The sequence below is a fragment of the Platalea leucorodia genome, assembly GCF_965183815.1.
Source record: "Platalea leucorodia genome assembly, chromosome: 1".
Classification (NCBI taxonomy): Eukaryota; Metazoa; Chordata; class Aves; order Pelecaniformes; family Threskiornithidae; genus Platalea; species Platalea leucorodia.
In genome coordinates, this window is record NC_138823.1 from 149,432,217 (window position 1) to 149,453,541 (window position 21,325).

General features: G+C 40.4%; 1 protein-coding gene across 1 annotated transcript in view; it reads left to right on the plus strand.

The window, feature by feature from the left end:
* The window catches only part of KIAA1217, a gene marked incomplete at its 5' end in the record, with an annotated part of 186,984 nt that overhangs the window by 92,244 nt on the left and 73,415 nt on the right, over positions 1-21,325 (plus strand). Inside the window, 2 exons of the mRNA XM_082306017.1 lie at positions 10,989-11,187; positions 16,650-16,743. Coding sequence (XP_082162143.1) covers positions 10,989-11,187; positions 16,650-16,743 — 293 coding nt within the window. The remainder of the gene's footprint in view (positions 1-10,988; positions 11,188-16,649; positions 16,744-21,325) is intronic.

Below are 21,325 nucleotides of genomic sequence, written 5' to 3' on the forward strand. Positions count from 1 at the left end.
TGAAGATAAAGGGAGAGGTAGAGTAACTGGGGTCCAAACTGACCAACTGAATAAAGCTATGTCAAGGTGGCAGTGGCTTTCCTCTTTACCCCAAATCATGCCTGCACAGAAGGTTCAATGTCTTTGTCCTGCTCTACCACCACTTCTTGTTCTGATTTAGCAGCAGCAATTTGGGCTTTCAGCATTTGGTGTCTGCTGGAAGAGGGATTTGGCAGCTGGAATAGCTTGTACAGGCCAAAATACCCTTCAGAGGAAAGGTAGGAGGCCAGATGGAGCTGTCCCACGGGTTGTATCTGGCACAGGAGCTATCACTTGGACAAATTTGATCTAATTTTCACATTAGGTAAAATTTGTAAGTCTACCTCTAATACAGTAAGTCACACAAACACCAGACCCTTCCATTTGCACAAGGGCACGCAAAGAAAAAAATGTGTTGCAATTCCATGCATTGCAAGACATGCAAGATTTTGGCCAAGCAGAAAAGCATAGTACTAGCCTGTCCCTCAGCACGGTGATTTGCTGCCAGTGCTGATAGCAAGTCCCTGAATGAGGACAGCTCTTGGATTTAGTCATTGCTCCCACTACTGTTTATACATCTAGGTAGTGATTCTAATGCATAGTTACTATGCTGGGCCTGAGTTCAGGTTTCTGGTCTCAAAGGGAAGTACTGTCATCTCGGTGATATCTTGTAAGGCTGTCTCTTCTTTTTGTTCTCATTCTCTCTCTCTCTCTCTCTCTCTTTTTTGCAATTTTGGCTATAGAGTAACCTGATTTAAACAGGATAAGAGAATAATCACTGCATCAGAGGCTTCTTGATAGCCTGCTGATTAGGGCACTCTCTTGGGATATTAGGGGCAATGGTCTGAGCAGCTCTCAAGATGGGAGCTCTTCTGGATAAATTTGTAACTGCTCAACTGTTTTATAAAAGACAAGCACTTGGTACTGTTACTTCTACCTGATTACCTTCTGTGGGGATGAGGGCAGAGCAGTGGATATTGTTTATCTTTGTTTTAACAAGGCCTTTCACATGTCTCTCATAGCATCCTTGTAGCCACACAGGGAAGATACAGGTGCCCTTCAAGGTAGGTAGGGCTTAATGCTTTAAAGTCTAACTGGCAATTGGTTTTCAGTGGTCTTCCTCAGGGGTAGACTCTGGGGCCAGTACTTTTTAACATCAACAACCTGGCTGTTGGGATGGAATGAACCATCAGCAGGATCAAGTCTGATACTAAGTTTGGGAGAGCTTTTAATATGCTGGAGGGACAGCCAGGCACTCACTGGGACCCCAGTGAGCCAGAGGAATGGGCTAGCAGAAACTTCATGAAGCTCTACACAGGCAAATGAAGTCTTTCAGCAGGGACAGACTAACCCTGTGCGATGACAACGTAGGCAGGGACAGGCTGGCTTGGGAGCAGCTTTGCAGAAAGGACTTAGGGTCTGACAACAAGCAGGTTGAGTAAAGTGATTATTCCCCTCTTCACAGCATTTGTGAGGTTGCACATGGAGTATTATGACCAGTTTTTATTCCCCTGGTACAAAAAAGATAATGACAAACTGGAGAGAACCCAGCAAATGACCTCTTGGCATTCTTCTCCTTAACCACGCTAACTAAGCTCACGGGTCCAAGTTCCTGTTTAATGTAGGCCTTAACGACTTAACAAAAAGTCAAGCTGCTTGTTAGAGCCTACATAGGTGTATTTCTGGTGTGATGCTGTAACCACCTGTGCTCTTACATGCTGCTGGCTCAAGCCCTAAACTTGCTACTGACAGTAGTGAACTCTAGAAATGATATAACTTCAGATGTATTGAAGAGAATTGCTACAGTAAATACAGAAAATTTGGTAGATGCAGCAAAACTGCCAAGTCATGTATGGCCTACGTGACTTTAATACTCTATGACTATGGAGTATTAAAATGGTGACATTCTGCCCTTGAACGCATCAATTCTACATGGGTTAGTACTAAAAATCAGGGTTTATAAAAATAGTCACCACTCAAGTAATGTGTGTTTGATACAGCTGATTTATATAGGAAGGAAATGCAATTGGGTAGGATATCTCTCTCTCTTTGTGTTTTTTCAAGAGGAAGAACATGTATTACAAAAAATTTAATTGATGTTTTCTTGTCGATTTTGCTATTGCCCCTTTAAAAGTTGTTAACAAAAAGGTCCCTATGTAAAACACTTGCTTACAGTGTCTACGTAGTCTTTGGCAGACGCATCTCCTGAAGTTGTACTAGCCAGCTTACTACCTTTGGCTGGGAGCCGGCTGGCCATGGCTTACTGGCTTCTTCAGAGGTCAGGGGCTCAGCTTCTGGTGGGCAAAAGCAGTGCAGCTGCAAGAGCCTGCGTGGGCATGTCCTGCACCTGTTTGTGTGTAGTTCTCTGATTTTACTACGATAAATTGGTGAGTGTGAACTGGACTAAATGCAGCATGGCAGAGCACATGGGCCCTCTGAAAAATAGCTCTGGTACTGATGAAATTTGTAGTTCATCTCATTGAGTTGCTCAGTTGCCATTTTTTTATATTTTTGTCATTAAGCATCATAGGATTTTTGTGTTCTTCCAAGTTTACTGGCATTGTTCTGTTGGTTAGGGATACGAAGTCATGTTGCTGGTTGGTTGGGCTATTCTGGCAAGAGCAAGGGTATAGATGCAATTATTGTCCAAAAGTCATCCTGCCAGAACATTGTTTTCCACCTGGGGAACTGGGTTAAACTGAAATGTTCCCTCAAACTCTCTAGATGATAGAAGTAACTGTCTACACTTTGTGGACTTGCTGACATAGGTATATGGACAAAATTGTCTTTTGGCAACAGGCTATTTCACAGGTTTTATCTGCAATCAGATAGGACAAATACCAGTTTTTCTTTAGCCAAAAAGGTGTTCATTTTCTTTTTGGTTTTTGCTTTTTCTTCTTAGCCAGCTAAATGTATCCGTTTGTAGAAAAGTGCTGGTGTTTGAGGTTTACAGTTAAAAATCTTTATTTCTCATAGCACTTTGGTAGAAATTTTTGTAACTACTGAATTTTCCATGTGTTTTTTCATTAGGTAACAAATCTATTGCAGAATTACAGCTTTCACTGTAAATAGCAGAAAAGGATGAAATAGCCGTAAGAAGTAGTACTGGACTAAATTAAACAGTTCCTGTTTTTATTGAAATTGCTATCAAACAACTTAATACCTTGAGCAAAACTCTTCAGGCTATTCTGAAAGAAAATTATATAAAATAAGTAATTGGCTTTATTTCATTAAAAGATGTATTTTTGATTCTCTTAGTACTTGGAGACAGCTAAGGATATTTATAGACATTTTCTGAATGTGGAGGACAGATTATCAGCAGGGAGTAGCTAATGGAAACTAGTACGAGAGCTTCAGGCTAGAAATACCACAAGGATCATGGCAATGACCTCAGACTAGTTGAAAGTGTGTGTGGTGAAATAGGAGAGACAAGTCTTGAGGGTGTGGAAAGTAAGAACTGCGTATTGAGGAATTTCTTCCACACTGCAAGAGTTGTTACTGTAATAAACTTGTGTCTGCATAACTTTTGCAGAATTTGGTGATAAGGACACCAACTATGTGTTATCTCTGTGTATCTGATAGCCAGGGGTGGGGTGGGGGAACAATAAGGGCCTATGCCACCCTTACAGTCTTATATATTAGAATTTTGTCAAATAAAATCAAATAAAAATTGGAAGGATCTTAGCATTTTGGTAAAAAAAAAAAAATTGTAAACTGCATTTTGAGGAAATGCTTGGCAGTTTTTATTGTGATCGCCTCTGTATTGTCCTGAAGTGTCCCAACAAAAATAGCTATCATCAAGATTTTAAAAATTATCCTTAGTTTTTAAAACTGATGCAAGTCTCAACTAATAATTTGACATAAATATGAGGAAGAAACAAGGGTGTATTTTCTCACTTTTGCTTGTTGGCATTGCTGCTGATGTCAGTGTGAGGGAAAGTGCAGACAGAGCTGGGGACTCAATGGACATATGGTGGAAGATTAAGCTAAACCAGCATGAAAAGACAAAGACTGTCCATCATCTAAAAAAGATACGGTTAAGTGATGGTTGGGTAAGGACTGAAACAAATCTAATGACAACTTTACCAACCTCTAACTCAACATTGTGTTATTTAATTTACTTTACAAAACATAGCTCAGCTTGATTTCTGGCAGTTCTCACTGCTTTTCCTCACCATGTACTCCATATTTCTTTGCCTTAAGATACAGCTTTCTTTGCTAGTTTATCTAATTTTCCATTCCTTATATATCCTGTACTAAGTCCTAATATACTAATAGACTTTTTTGATGTTATTATTCACCCAACAAGATCTGGAGACCTCCTATATGTATTTTCCCCCTGTTTTAGTTATGCCTAGCTTTGCACCTTTGATTTAAAGAAATTCCAGATCTCCCAGGGCATCCAGGTTTTGATTGCTGTAGTCCAACCAGCTCTACTAATTACTTGAAATTTTCAGATGAGACAGAAATTTCCAGAGGATACGTAGAGTGGCTGGGTCAGAAGAGAGTAGCAGTGCCTTGTTCACACCAGTGGTTTCTGGTTCTGTGGGAAGGTTTCAATGCTCTAGCACCCAAGCACCCAACATCAGCCAAATACAGATATTATCATCAGTTTATACTTCTCTTCAGACAGGAGCCCATAGATTAATGTGTTGCTCAATGTCAATAAGATTTTTCAGTGCAGAAATTTGCAAGATGTGTAGCCTACACAGAGACTGTGCTGTAGCTTTACAGGAAACTCATGAACTCCAGTTCAAGCTTTGACTGTATTTTATTTCGTAACACTGAGGAGTTATTTAACTCCTCTGCCTCAGTTTTCTCTTCTTCATTATGAGAATAGAATTGTGAGAGGATTATGTGAATACCAATATTTTTCCATTTAAAATTCATCGTGTGGGAGAATTAACTGATATTTGTACAGGTCACAGAAGATGACTCAATCATGTTTGCTAACTTATTCTTGATTTATCAGGTATCTAACTTTGCTGTTGTGTGCTTCATGTTTTTCTCTCTTAAATAACCAGTTTGTAAGGATAATTCCTGTTCTGTAAGTAAAAGCCAGTTGTGATTAAAGCTCTTCTAAGCACCTACGCTGCCCAGCACTGAGATCGTTGTTAGCAATATAACCATGATAACGTGGTGCTTAGTCAGGGTTAGGTCAGCACCGTGTATTAATTAGATGGAGGTGCTGAGAGATGTGAGATGAGTGGTGTCATGCTGCCTGCATAACATAAGCTTTTGCCATAAGGAGCAAACCTTTACCAGTTGTAACTAAGGAGTTATGTTCTTACCAGTATGGGTACAGTGCTGAGTCATTTTGGTTATGCAGCTCCTTGCTTTAAAGCCAGCCTGGACCCCATGAGTTCAGGTATGGTTCACCGTTATGCTGTGCGGGCATGTCCTCAGCTGCCAGGTGGGTTTTACACCCCAGCAGCAGTATCTGAGCCAAGCACCTTGCCATGCATCTGGCGTGTCTGTGTGAGCTGCAGCCACAGCACAGGCTGTCCTCGAAGCTGTGCCAGCTGGACCAAAGGTGCAGGATGGCTGCTCCGGGCACCCTCTAAACCCAGCGCTGGTGGGTTCAGCTTGTGCAGGAGGCACTGCCTATGTAAATCAGGTTAACAGCGGATGTTTCATTGCACTGTGTTGCATTTCATGTAGACCACGAGAGCCCTGAGAGAAACGACAAAATGTTTTACAAGTCCTTCTGTCACTGACCCTTGGTAAAGGGGGAGCAGAAAGTCTTTTGTCTTTGAAAGAGCTCTGTATGCAGAGAAGGAAAGGGTGATCATGTGGTGTGTTCGCATGATCATCATCAGATCTGGGGTTTATGCTTGTAAACCTTTCTTTGAATATGTCCTTTCACCTCTTGGGTGTTTAATTTCCCCTACTATAAAACATGCCTTTCTGTTGACAGGAATGTTGTGAAGCAATTTGTATAGAGGTTTAAGTTTCTAAGGCCTGGCTTACACGTTAATGTTTTCTGCTATGGCCTGTGTTTAATGCCACGGCCTGTTATTGATAGGGTGAAGAATGATCAGAAATTCCAGAGGTATTTCTGAAACTAAGCTATACCAGAATGACGAAGGAGAAAGCTTAACATCACAGTTTGCCTTGTAGCTGTAGGAAAGCCCAGGCCTGGCAGCATCTAGGAGCACCTAGAAGTGGTAGCCACGGTGTTGTCTGACTTGGACTTTCAAAACAGTTGCATGGTGTAGTTTCCTTGTTCACACCGATCTTCATACCTGTCTTCCTAGAGTAGCAGGGCATTTCGCAGTCCTGTTTGCTTTGTGTTTTATAAAACTCGGCACAATCTTCGTGTTTCAGGTAAATCCATTGTAACAGAAGCATAAGTGCAAGACGGACTTCAGGGTACATGGAGACATTAATGGCCATTGTATTTAACTTTCTTTCCAGCAGGTTTGCTGGCATATGTACTGTGCCCTAACAAAAGCTGTGCCTGAGTTATATTCTATTTCTTCTTGCTTTAATTCTCCACGGGAGTAATTTTTTAGCTGAAGGTAAAACAAACCTGAGAGCTCCAGCAGCTTTCATGAAGTTGGGCCTGTGGGTATTGCCAGTGTTCAGAGTTTCAGCCCAGCAATGTGTGGGAGAGAAATAGCGTCAATGACTTAAAATAATGGATTTTGAGTCTCTTTATCCAGCTGAAGCTGGATTTTTAGAAGTGAGCAGTTAGTTTTGTCAAATAGGAAATGCCCTAAAGCATTGCTATATCATGATACGGATCAGACAAGAGAAAAGGCAGTAGTTTTTTTTTAAGGGTATGTGATTTAAAGGAGAGTAAGGAAAAAAGAATTTATTATGCCTTTGAAAATGTCTTTTACCCTTACAGTAAGATTGTGGCCAAAACATTTCTCTGAGTTGTATGTTAAACTTGTATATTTTAAGGCATGATCTTTTTGGATAACATGCATATTTGCTTTGAAAATCCAAGACCCAAAGATAACTGTAATTTTGTTTTGAATCAATGTTTTGTGGGAGTATTGAAGGACAGGCAGAGTCAAGACTGTTCTGAAAAGATTTAGACTTGCATATAAGGAAGATGTTTCAACTCTACCATTTCTTTTGTGTTAACGGTTTCAGTAGCTCAATATTCAGCGTATTTTTTGTGGCCTGAAATGCAAAAACAGCATTTTCTGCATTCTGCACTAACTTTTAAACTGGGCAGAAAAGAGTCACACACACCTGCAAAGCTGATATGCAAAGCCTGTATTTTTAGGCAAAAAATCATTTTTTGCCATTTAATCCAAGAAAGTTCCAAATGCCAAAATATAGAAGGTTCCTTATGTTCTTCCTAAGAACTGAAAGCTATCTTCAAAAATGAATATGTTTATGCACGTCTTGGAACAGTGAAATAAACACAATCATTAAAAACATGTGTACTTAATTTTTTTTACAAATATAGTTAGTTTCTGAATTCTAAAGAATGTTTAGCTGCGTAGAATATTTGAATGAGCACTAAAAAGCCAATTTTACCTAGAAGAACATAAAGAAATAAATGATGTCTCAAATTAAAATTAAGAAAAAGGAAAATTAGTTTAATAACCCATTAAATGTTGGCATTAAAAATAAAATTCTTAGGAAAATTCTCCTCAGTCTTTTAAAGAAAACTAGTGACTTTTCAGTCTGAAACAATTTTTCTACTGAAAGGAAGATGGAAGTTTGTAGTAGGATTCATAAAGGGTCTGATTACAATCTTAATGAAAGAAAAAGTATCAGCTCTTGATAATAGTAGGAAAATGATGTTAACAGCTCCATTTTATAAGAGCAGCCTAATATTAAATAATGGTTAGGTAGTGTTGAGTAGTCTGGTTAGTATTCAGAAAAATTAACATCTTCCTTCCCTAGGTCCAAGCACAATTATCTACCCACTGATTGTAGGAACATCTGCCTATGTATATGTTCATTCCTCTGTAGCAATTACGGACAATATAGGGACAAAAATACTAAAGAGTAAGGGGAAAGAGGGCTCATCTTAGATTAAAATTCCCTCTCTTCTTTTCATTAAATGCCTTTGTATTCTAGGACCTTAGCTTTTTCCCTTGCTTTTGCTCAGTGTTTGCATCTCAGGACTATAAACTGCCCATCCCATTGCTGATGACTTTCAAGTGAGAATCATTGAATTACCATCTAAGTTTTGTGATTTGCTGAGATTTGATGATGACTGATGGTAATCGCATTGAGGACCTTGTGTTCCCAACCCTCCTGTTTATATTGGCCATGGGAGAACAACATAAGGTGCATCTACACTGCAATTACTATGGTGAATTCAGTTTGTGTAAAGTAGAATCATAGAATAGTTTGTTTCAGCCTACCTGTGTTGGTTATTGATAGATACAAAGGCATGGCAGCACAGAATCTGCTCAGGCCCCAAAGTCTGCCTGAAAATGTAATAAAAGAGTAGCGGTTAGTTCAGCCTGAATGCTGTCCTACCATTATGTCGTTAGCAGCATCCAAACTGGGAGGTGTAAAACTGCTCTGATTGTGTATCTACGTGAGCTGCAGTGAATTCAGTGTAGATGTTTCTGTAATCACTACTTCTTCAGCAGATCTGATATTGTATTCCTTTTCCAAATACTTACCAATGGCTAGATAGCTTTTGAGCCATTTACGAACCATTTAGCTGTTGCAGGGCCTCTTAGAGAGCTGGTGGAAATACAAACTGCAGTGGTATTTTTTTCTTTCTTTTCTGCATTTTTTTTCTCTTCCATCTCATTCTGGTCTGCTAAATGTCTGCAACGTGGATGCACCAATATATCTTGGGGGCCACCCAGCTGAAAAGCAGCTTGGCAGAAAAGGATCTGGGGATCCTGGCGGACACCAAGTTGAACATGAGCCAGCAATGCGCCCTTGCGGCAAAGGCGGCCAATGGTATCCTGGGCTGTATTAGACAAAGTGTGGCCAGCAGGTTGAGGGAGGTGATCCTTCCCCTCTACTCGGCACTGGTGAGGCCACACCTGAAGCGCTGTGTCCAGTTCTGGGCTCCTCAGTACAAGAGAGACATGGACATAACTGGTGAGAGTCCAACGAAGAGCCACAAGGATGATTAACTTGGTTGCACCTCTCTCCTGTGAGGAAACACTGAGAGAGCTGGGACTGTTCAGCCTGGAGAAGAGAAGGCTCAGGAGGGCACCTCATTGATGTATAGAAGTACCTGAAGGGAGGGTGCAAAGAGGACAGAGCCAGGCTCTTTTCAGTGATGCTCAGTAAAAGAACCAGAGGCAATGGGCACCAACTGAAACATGTGAGATTCCCTCTGAACATCAGGAAATACATTTTCACTGTGAGGGTGACCAAGCACTGGCAGAGGTTGCCCAGAAAGGTTGTGGAGTCTCCCTCCTTGGAGATATTCAGAAGCTGTCCGGACAGCATCCTGGGCAACTGGCTGTAGGTGTCCCTGTTTGAGGTGGGGGGGGTGGACTAAATGACCTCCAGAACTGCCTTCCAACCTCAAACATTCTGTGATTCTGTGATCTGCCATTTTAGTGTCTTTGGACACCACAGCAGAAGTTATACCTGCTCCATCTCTTGCAGACAGCAAGAGAGTAAAGGTGTTTATTCCTGGCACCTGAGATGGCTGAGAAAGAGCACAGTGGGCTCTCATCAGTCCATGCCCAGGCAGGATATCTATGCCTTGGGTACGGCCTGAATATGTAGGCTCAGCTGGGCTTACCAGATCCTGTTTCCTCTGTATCCAAAGTACTTCAGCTGGGCATTTGCCTCTGCATCTGCTCCCTAGTGCTGTGGATCCCAGGAAGTTCTGTAGTTTGGCTGCAGTCCTGTGGCAGCCTGTTCCCTGCTGTGCAGGTCTTAATGAGCCTTCCTGCATTGGAGCTGCTCATAGAAGACCTTTTGGTGGTCTTTAGGAGCCAGGCCCAACATGGTCAAAGCTAATCAACCCCATCAAGTCCAGTCTGATGACTGCTGTTGATTGAGATGGCTCTTCTCAGTGCTTCAGTCCTTGGAGGGCTTTGTAGCTTGGGATGGCGTGGGACTGGGCTGTAGCAAAGCTAATGAGTCACACTTGTTGTGCAGTACCGGCCAGTGGTTAAACTGCTGGGTATGCAGGAGTCAGCAGAGCCCTGGCAGGGCCAATACAGGCATCGTGGAAGAAGTACTTAGTATCCCTTCACTGAGTCCCTTGTCTATACTATCAATGTTTTTTTCCATCATCGAGCATGTCACAGCCTCCCATTCCCTGAAAACAGAGGGTTAGCTATATCAGAATGGCGTTCTTTTTGTCTTGAGTGAATAAGAATGTCCGTATTTTGTAATCCAGCATCTAAGATTACTCATGTTTCTCCCCGAGTGCTAAGGATGACTATTAACACTGCTGTGAAACTGAAAGGACTCAAAATTGCTCTTGTTTTTGTGTGAGACCTCAGTTTTGCTCCTGCTAGGAGTTTCACTTAGTGCTTTATACTGTATAATGCCAGCAAATTGAATTGTGAATATAAAATTGCTACTGCTAAAATGGAAATCTGTTTTGGGGAGGTTTTGTTGGATAAGCATGAGGCTAAAATGCAAAATTTATGTTTAAGGGAAACTGTGTGATATAAAAGGATAAAGTTCTTCCTCAACTGCTTTATGAAAAAGTACCTTGTGATTTACCAACACCTTCCACTGCAGAGCAGACTTGGTGTGCTTGGGATTTTCCATTATTCTTCTTAAGGTAAACTTCTGGTTTATCTAACTGAAGAACAGTAAAAATAGTGAAGTGCAGTACTGGAGCAAGCATATTTATCAAGGCACAACCATATCACTGTTCTATGCTCTATTCCAATAGCGTGTTGAAAAGGAAAATGTTGTACGTGCTTTATGAGTAAGGAGTGTGAGTTGATTTTTCTCTACTCATTATGGGCTTGGTCTGTGTTCCTCATGGACTTTGAAGCCCAGATCATTTCTGTGCACTTAAGCATATGTAACTTGCTATTATATTTTGCTTGTAGGTGTTTTATATCTTCAGTATGGAGATGAAACAAAGCAGTTGAGGATGCCGAATGAAATCACAAGCACAGACACAATTCGTGCCCTTTTTGTAAGTGCCTTCCCCCAGCAGCTGACGATGAAAATGCTGGAATCACCCAGTGTGGCCATTTACATCAAGGATGAGAGCAGAAACATATACTATGAATTGTGTGATGTGAGGTAAGTAAACATGGAATTACAGTTGTTGGGGTTTTTTTTGTAGTGCACTTACAGAATAAAAAGGAGTGGAGTTGATAAGTATCTGACAGATAGTGGCCTGACACATAAAGGCATGTTCAGTGGTATCTGAGTAATATGGGAGGTTTGGTCTGACACTGCCTTCAGCTGTAGGTACAATATCTGTTACACAAGCCATTGATAAATGGTGTACCTTGTTCAAATATTCATATACTACATGCAGGTTCACATATTTAATATTTTATTGAATTTTAACTGTGACATAAATATTTAAAATACAGAACACAAACCAAACATTTACAGAAAAACTGTATTTTATTTTGCTGGCAGAGCAAAGCCTGATCCTTGTGAGCCTGAAGTTACAAATATGAATGTCACTGATGTCCTCACAACAGTGCCAATTATTTGTCACCTAACACTGCTAAAGATCTGTGGCACTGGTGACCGCTGCTGCAGCAGCCCCAGCACCTTCCTATTTCATGTCAGGATTGAGCAACTGATGCAGTCACTTCCCTTCACTAATTCAGAGCTTGGTCAATAAATGATCTGACTAACATCTGAGTGCATCTTTCTGTCCTTTATTTTGTGGGCGTGCAGCTGCTTAATTAACCATGTTCCTCCAGTCCTGATATCTGTGCTTTTTGAGCACAGGGACCAGGTTCTCTTAGGTTTCCCTAGGAAGTCCCAAATCATGTAGCAACAAAGCTCTCAGACACACTTCAGACATGTTAAACTCTGTAAAACTGTGCAAGGAAATATGGTGGGCTTTTGTGCCATCCTTTTCATAAGATGTCATGAAAAGAATGGACAGAGGAGCATGAGAAGATGAAGGAGAAAGCAGAAAAGGTGTTTCCTCTCTGCCAGTCTACCACTAGTGCAAGAAAATTATGTGAAAGTAAGAGAAGCGTACTGTCCACCGTGGCCTTATTTCTTCTGGAGATCCTGTGGCTCAGGTGTTTCTCCATATAATGTTGTAGTTAAAAGAGCAAGTTGGAGCTTTTCTAGCCTTGCCACTTCCAATTCTCCCATTCCTCTTCTTAGTCTTTGAACAGCACTGCATTCCATTTTCTCTCCTCTGTCTTGCTCTCCCCAGGCTGTCTATCCAGTGTCTTGTCGTTAGCCAGCCTCTTGGATTTCAGTTTCTTTTATTTTATCTTCCTTGCTTTGCAGACTCCCACACCCCTGTTTGGCCACTGTAATGTCTGTGTTAAGACCCATCTGATTTTTTGCATCATCATTCACCATGTGCTCGAGTTTCTTCTACATCAAACAGTCTATTCACAAGATTGGATCAACTGATTAAATCAAGATACAGATTACTACGTCTCTGTTGGCAAGCACATTATTGCCAACCGTCACCCGGCCCATCGGCTCCTTCTGTCTCACTTTATCCCTCCATCTTCCCTTGAGTTTCAGAATAACAGTTTATGACTTACTTCATCTCCTCCCTGCCTCCGAGAATGTGATTGCTGATTATCTTAATACCACTCCACCTTTTTTTTCCCTTGCTCCCATTGCAGGCGTCACTCTGCCAGCCTCAGGCCTGGCTCAGTCCCAACATCTGCTTCCTCTGTTCCTATGCCTGTATTGTAGAGCATTTCTAGAGGAAATCCCATGACCCAGCTGACTTCCTCCATAACAAAATTCCCTCCTTCAGTTCTGCCACCCTTCTCACTAAGGAAACCTCAGCAAGTCCAGCTTAATGGAGTCCAAAGCATTGCACTACCAGCTGCATTTTCACCGCTTTTGAATAATTTCCACAACAATTTCTCCATTTCTGTTCCTTACTCTTCACAAGATCTTGCCAGGATCTCCCCTCAGAGAACAGATGAAGTGTCATTTTTCTCTCCTTTGCTTGCCATGTCTTCCTTCAATTATCTTCTTTCTTCCTTGTCTTAAACACAGGTATTTCAGTCAAATCTTTAAGCTCTTCACCTCCCTCAGAGGCTATCTCGTGTTCCTCTGTGCCTTGCATCCCTTGCTTTGTCTTTTTACTAGCTTATTACTCTATTAAAGTGCCTACTCTTACATTGCTAACATGTTTCTGTGTCTCCCAACAAAACTGTCTATGAACACAACATACATTTCCACTTCCCACCCCATCACCTTTCTCTCTTGCGCTGAGCAGTCACTACAACTGTTGGCTGGAGTTTTACTCTTCTGATTCTGTCCTAGACCCATTTCCAACCTGTCTGGGGTTTTATTCTTCTAATTCCAACTTGTCTTTTGTTCCCTACTGTTCCATTGCAATTGTCAAAGTCAACAAATGGCCAGCTTTTGTGAACACCCTTTTTCTCTCAGATATTTGAAGTACTTTTAATATTTTCTTCTTGAAAGTTTGATCTCGCTTTCTTTCAATGGCTATTCTTTCCTGATTTCTTCCTGTCTTTCTCCTCTCCTTTCAGGTATCATTTGAGAGGTCCTCTTCTCAAACATTGATTTTCTGTTGTATTTTTTCCAGGCTTTGTCCTCCTTCCTTTTTCTTGGTTGTACTTGTCTCCATCATCTTATTCCTGTGGATTAGTTGAATTATTATACCTACCTGGGTGACTCTCCCATTTATTTTTCTGTCTCTCCTTTAGGATGGGATTCATCTGACCAAATGGACATTTTTGCATCCACATTTTGAGCTGGTTGTGATTAATCCTATAAAATTGTCTGATAAATTATACATGCCAGAGAACCTAGCTGTTGATGTCTTCCCTGTGAATGTCTGTAGTTGGATGACACGACTCCTACCGCTTCCCTCCAAACTAAAATCGTGATATTCTCTTTTAATATAGTCTCATGGACCATTAGTTTCAGCCTAGCTTATGTTCCCCATCATTAGGCCATCACACTCCTTCCCCTTTTCTTTCTTTCTTTTTTTTTTTTTTTTTTTTTTTTTTTTAATCACTGGGGACAAAGCACTATCTTTCTACTTAAGCCCATAACCTGGTCCTTTTCTTAAAGTGGTTCAGGGCTCTGCATCCAGTGTAGATTTCAGATTTTTTCTGCATACCATCCCTATGATGCAGCCTTTCCTTTCCCACCACGTAGTGAAAAAACACTCAGCTAATTCATCAGCTTTTTAATAGCAACTGCTATAATGGTCTTTTCTCAGCAGTTGACACAGGTAATCTTGTTCGCTCTTACCCATTCAAATGAAGCAACAAAGATCATTCTCTGAGTTCGACAAGCAGACTGTTTCACGTGCATTTTTTTCATTTGTCCTCTGGCTGTATCTTTTCCATCTCATTAAATATAAACTACTTGTCTTCATTATGAGGGCTCCTCAAAGCCCACTTCAATGCTACTTTTCATTTCTTGTTCAGTACCAAGTGCCATCTGCTTCCACTTGGTGAATAATGCCAACTTTCATTCTACATGTCTTTAATTTTCAAACAAGTGCCTTCATGCTCTCTCTCAGGCAGCCCTCTAATGCGCTTGGAAGGCGTCCTCCGCAGACGTCCGCAAAGCCACTGTGTTTGTCTCCTTCCAGTCCCACCTTCCCGCTCTCTCTGTTGCATTGCCTATTCAGAGCATGCCCGTGGTCCCAGGATCTGTTTATTGCCCCTCTGCCTGGAGAGGCTATGGTCTTCTCATTTCTTTTTGTTCCCTTATCTTTCTGCAGCTATCCTGTTGTATTTTGTGTCTTCTATTCACCTTGTAAGCTGGCGAAGAGGTGGTATTCCTGGGGTGTTTATACAGCACACACAGATCAATGAGGCCTTTGAACATGCCAAGGGCATCTGGGAGCTACAGTAATGCAAATAATAGTAATAATAAAAGTACAGTAATATATACCTGTTATCAGTAATTTTTATCTTAGAATAGCAACATGAGGTGAAATAGAATTCACTTCAGAGATAAAATGCCTAGTATTTTGGTGCTTTGCCTTGCAGCAATGTTTTACTTTAAAGTGTCATGTTTCTACAAGAAATATTTACGGAGAATGCTTTTAAAACAAACTCCAGCTAGTTGAGGTACCATCTCATAGCCATCAGACAGAAAAGACAGCAGATAAAATTTATTTAAATGAATAATATACTGTTTCTTGAACTGAAGATGAGAGAGCTTGCTTTGTATTGAAAAGAATATATTTCCAAGTCTGAGGCAGAAAATGGTAACTGAGACTCCCAGTGCAAGTCTCAAAACGAAAGGGTCACATTTGCAAGATGGAAAACAGTTTATGTTACCATAAATAATTGAAGAACTTGAACTTGCCGCAAGGTAGCTATTTTCCTATGCAGTCTACAAGTAAACACTCATAAATACTGAACTTCTCATCAGCCCTGCAGTTCTTAAACAGAAGGCACTGATCTGTCTCTTAAGCTGTGGGGTTTCTTTAATAACTACTTGACATCTACAACAGCAGCACAAGTTCTGACTAGCTACCCATTCAAAGCAATCACTGATTGTAATATGACATTGTAAGAAAGAAATTGGACCTGCCCAAGAATCCTTTCCTTCATTTTTAAATGATAATCCCAGTGATTAAGATCAGTTCACTAGACTTGTAGCTGCACCTGGAGGAAAGGAATTCAGTCACATGTGTAAGTAAATTCTCTGGAGATCACTACTGGGAAATGAAAGGAATCGCAGCTTTGAAAGGATGTAAGTGAGCGTAGATTGGAGGCTTTGCTGCTGATTAAACATGAGCAAGAGATCAGCAAAACTCAGTGCAAATGTCTAAGCCATAAAATTATTGGAAGGTAGGTTTTGAAACAAAATAGAAAACTAATGTCATCTAACTCTTTCCTAAATGTAGTAGTTTAAAAGTGGACTTACGAATGACAAAGCGTTGGGTCCTTATTAAACAAAAACATTCTCTTTGGGCTTTCCATTTAAACCATTTCTGTAGTAGCTTTCATCAAAACTTTTGCTTGTTTATTTGTTTTTGTAGTTCCTATTTTTTCCCTTAAAAACCTATCTTTATTACAGATAAAGTTTAGAGGAAGGATTTACCTGCTACTGAATTTTCAGCTTTTGTGGATTTTTTTTTTCAGGTTTGTGAACAAGTTGATAATTAGAATTGCCTCAAGAAAAATTGCAGTTAGAAAGAGTGCTTTTCTTTTGATATTCTTGCTTCTGAGAATAGCAAAAATTCATGTGGGCTGTGTACACAATAAAACATGTAAATACTAACTAAATCCTTTTGAGTGCCGTGTAAATGTTGAAGCTCTGTTGTCTTCAAAGTGTTTTCAGTCTATGACAGGATCTTGAAAGAAACTTAACACTATCTAATTTTTATGGGTGTGGAGTTGTAGCAAAAGAATGATACTTCCCATGGGAAAGAGAATCAAAGTAGGCTTTTGTTTGTGTGTGTCTAATATATGGCATTTAGGTTTTTCTTATAGGTTGGCTGCAGACCTACTATGTTTGTCTGTTACCTGAAACTCTCGGGCAACAAAGTAAATAAAACTACTTTCATCTGTTATCATTGCTGATTCTTTTGATTCCAGGAATATTCAAGACCGATCTTTCCTTAAAGTTTACAACAAAGATCCTGCACACGCATTTAATCACACTTCCAGAGCTGTAAATGGAGATATAAGGGTAAGTAGTAGTGCTGCATTTATACTCCTCTTTCTTCCAGCTTTTATGTTAAATGTTTAAATTCTTGACTGTAATATGTACACAACAATTCATAAAATCGAGGGTATGTGTATGACACGTGTACAGAAGAGGGAATTGATAATGTTTACCGTAATGTTTCTTAACTGCTTTGCTTTTTCCAATTACTTGCCCTGAGCATTAACTGGTTTTTTGTTCTTGTTTACCAGCATTAAAGCATGTGAATCAAAACATAGCCTTTAATTACTTATTTCGGGACACAGACAGTTCTTAGAATTTATACAACTTCTTATTTCGTGTTTCCAAACCCTTTACAGTGAAGTATGGCGTGGTGTTAGTTCACTCCAGCAAGGCTTCAGCATGGGCTGGTTTGCAGTAGCTGAGCAGATGTACCTAGCTTGAAGTCTATTGAAACACTTTGTAAATCACCATTTCAAATAAGAAATTCTGATAAATACCTGTTGTGGTTTAAATGGTTTTTCCTTTTTCTAAAATTTTCTACCTGTACTGAACAAGGGCTAGTATATTTGCATTTTCAAGTGAACATTTTGTATTGCGAAACTATAGCAAAGGCATTTGAAACATATTTCATTTCTCTCTGTTGCTGGACTGTAATCTGCCACCGTGATGCCGAGAGGGCAGGAGATGTGGCCGTGCAGCACCTCTTCCACCGCCTTACCTGCAGCTAACGTTTCAGCAGTGGGGGGGTGGTGGTGAGATTACACAACCTCATCTCCTCCCCACCCATCCTGGGTCTGTCCCCAGGAAACGGTACAAGCAAATGAACTCAATGGAGCAAGAAGGGAATGCCACTACTGTCCTGCCCGCTTTGTGGCTTTTGTGTGTGCTCCAAAGCTGATTGAACTGCGCAAAAAAATTCCTGTGAAGTGGTTTGCTTAATTGTACATTTGCTTCTTGGTTTCATTATCAATTCTGAGCATGTCACACTGCTTTATTATTAATATTTCATGCAAGTACTTCTGCTGTTTCAACAGTTTAGGGCCTCATTATTTTAGAAAGATCGCAATAGTTTATTTACAGGCACTATTCTCAACCACCTCTCATTTATGTACTTCAATCATAAAATGGTCCTTTTGATAGGTCAGAAATCTAATTACTTGATTGTTCACACTGCTGCACACGCAACATGAGAGAGCAAATCGATGGGCTTCAAAGGAATGATGTGATAGTTTTTAGTGTCTTCTTTAAGGTCCTGAAATTCTTCAGTTCTAGTTATATCCCTGTAGCAGTAGCTGGATGTATCTTATACATCTCATTCATATTCGAAGGCATGACATGCTATCATTGTGCATTATGACATTAACTCATGTAACAATTTCACTGTGGCTTTACAAAGTTATGCTATACTGTTCTTGTTCCATGTGCAGTGGGTGCTGAATGTGTCTACTGTGGCTTTATTTGTGTGCTCTAGACCTGTTTTCAGATATGGTTAACTACTGTGTTAGCTACATGTATTCAAAAGTAAAGATTACTTCTTCGGCCCTCTTCCAGGCATTTACTGCCTAACAAAGTTGTTTCGAACACAGGTGCTGCTTCTGTGCAAAAACTGTAATAATTTGTATTGCTTATTTTAAAATACTGTGTTGTATAACAGATACGCGCTTTATGCCTCCTGATTATGGCTGAGTTATCTCTCTTTGGCCATAACTCAAAAATAATGGTGACACAGGGATGATCTTTACAGAAGTGGTGGTTTCATGGTAGAATATTGTATTTTGCTTGCTGAAATGCCAAAGATGCCATTTCAAAATTCTGCGCATCCAACAAAAGACCTATTTTCTCATTTGGCTTTTCCTTTGCATTGGCAAATTTCTTGTCTTTCTGGTCTGAGAGGTGAAGTCAGAGCCAGGATGTTCATAGGGGCTTTGTGGGGAAACATGCAAAAAGTCTTCACTTTGATCTATGTGAACTTCTGTACTTCAAAGTTACGAGCATGGAAACAAGCAATTTCTTGAGCTCCGGAAATAATGAAACCTGTTTGTCTAAGGATGTGTGTTTTCTGGTTGGATTCTTCCTTGTGCAGCAGTGCTCAGATCCTAACTGACGCTTTTCCCAAAGTAGAGGGATTTAATAACGCTCACTCCGATCCTCATCCTCTGGAGTCCAAAAAGCTGGAGCACACACTGCAACTTTTCCTCTATTCAGAAGTACTGTTGGATCTTCTCGCGACTCTTTAATTTGGCAAGATTTGTAGGGACACAGTAGTCTAATGGTTTCTGCCCTTTGGTTAAATCTGGTTGAAATTTGCTTGCGGAGTCACAGGTTATTAGGTCAGGGGAGACAGCCACCAATAAGCAGATGGATTATCTATCCCTCTTTCCTTAGCAAACCAGATTAAAAGGGGTGGAAATGCAGGGGGAGTAAGTGAGAAACATGTACGTTTTATCTACTGGTATTGCATGGTACCCAAAAGGTTGTGGAAAAAGCTTTGCTTCTCATCTCTCCTTTTGTGCTTGTGCATCTTTGCAGTAGGTAAATTGATGTTCTTCAATTTCATGTGATATATGAGTGCTAAATTCACTACAGTGGGAGGTAGGAAGTAATTCTTGTAACCACTGTGCTCTGCATCATGGTTAAATGTTTCAAAAAGCCTATAGAAAAGCAGCTTATTGTCAGACCAGTTGAAAGAACAGTATTTAGAATATCTTGAATTAGCCATTGTAAGTACATTTTTCCATGGTGATATTGTGAGTGTGGTTGTATCTCCTGGCATATGTGAGTTAAAGCTTTGTTTTTTTGAGGTTTGGGAAAGTTTTGCCTTTACAGATTTTTCTCCTGTTCGCCTTCTTGTCCCTTTGGAACCTTTATCCCTGGGTTTGATGATGTTCAGGCTTCTATTCATGTGATTTATAATCATTTCCATGTAACAGACCCAAAATAATTTCAGAAAATAATGTTAGCTGCCAGGTTGGACACCTGTTTTAACTACCAAACAGATGTGAGACCTGTATAAGAATTGGCAGTAACACTTGAAGTATTAAGTATTATCCATATGGACAAGAAGACTCAGAATGTGTGAGAGGAATGTGGGATCTGTGAGTTTCAGACCTCCTATCAAACCACTCAGCTTTCATGTCCATTAATTCTAATTTTCCTGGTCTTCTTTCTGCTTCATGCATTTTTCTGAATGGGTTGTGTTTGAGAAAAGGGGTTTTGCTTGGGGTCTAAGCAAGTTCTAAGGGACAGTTTCTCCTGAAATCCTTGAGTGCCTTACTTGCTTACTGATACTGTGCCGAAGAGCATGGTTTGACAGGTCTGCCATGTTGAATGCTGTTCAAGCAAGAGGTGGCCACATAGTGCCATCTCACTGAATATTTGTGTTTGTGTTCTTCCTTTTTTTATTATTCCTTTCCCCAAATGTATGCTGAAAATCCATAGCAGCTGTTTTCCTTGGAGAAATGAGTATTCACATTGCTGCATTTCATTCATTTATTCCTTAGCCTGAGCTTGTAACGTTTATCAGCACTTTCTAGCTTTCTGTGCAACAATACTTTCTTTTGACAAATTACTGTATTGTGTCCAAATGTTTAGATGATCTTTTTATTCTCTCTGGCATTGTTTTGAATTCCAGTGCAAATGCAGGTACACCAGCCATGCTGATCTGTGCCGTTAGAATTAACATTTGTGATTTGCATAGATTCGAAGAGGGAAAGACTTTCTCAGACTTGCTGGGTGTAGGGTCCAGGTTGCCTCTCTTCTCATGTTTAGCAGTGGTACATAGATTCAACATCAATAGATGACACTGAAGAACTGATGGCAGATTTTCATGTGTTGCTGAACAAATTTAATTTCTTTGGAAGTGTCACAGCTCCTTTTATCCTGGCTTGTTGCTGTGAGCCCCTGGTGACTCCAAGTGGAAGGGATTCCCCCACCGAATGTGCACAGCATATTTTCTGTCCTTATTGCCTACGCCCTCCTTTTATGGAGTGTCTAAAACGGGAAGAATCCTAAATTATAATCTCCCCCTTATGTCATTGCAACTTGTCTGTGTTTCTGGTGGTACAGTTGGATACTAATAATGTTGGTTTATGCAGTGATTTGTTTTGGGCTTCTTCTGTCTGCCAATTTTGAGAATCAGGAGAGAATTTTTACTTCATAACAAACCAGTGGCTATTTTGCTTGGCAATCTTTCTCTTCCCAACCACCTGCCGTAAAGTCTGTGGGTGAGACTTTGTTTTAAAATGTCCTAGACCCACCATGTTTTTGCTTAATTCTGTGACTTGCATAACCCCGTAGCAGGTCAGCACTTCATCCCAGACCTCTGCTGGGTGGGTGAGGCCAGACTATCCAAAGAATGCTTGTTGTGGTCGCTGTTGTATCAAGGTACACTTTGAGGTGTTTTGGATTTTTTTTTTTAGAGACTGTTTCTCCGAGAAAGAACAATTAGGATAAGTTGAGTCAGAGCTGAGTTGGGGGAGCAGGAGGTACCTGGAAACTCCACATTTTCTGAGAATTAGAATGGCAAAAAGGTGATGATGTTCCTGGCAGCGATGGGGGTTTGGACTGCCAAGATGAGAGGGGATGAGTTAAAATGAGTTGTACA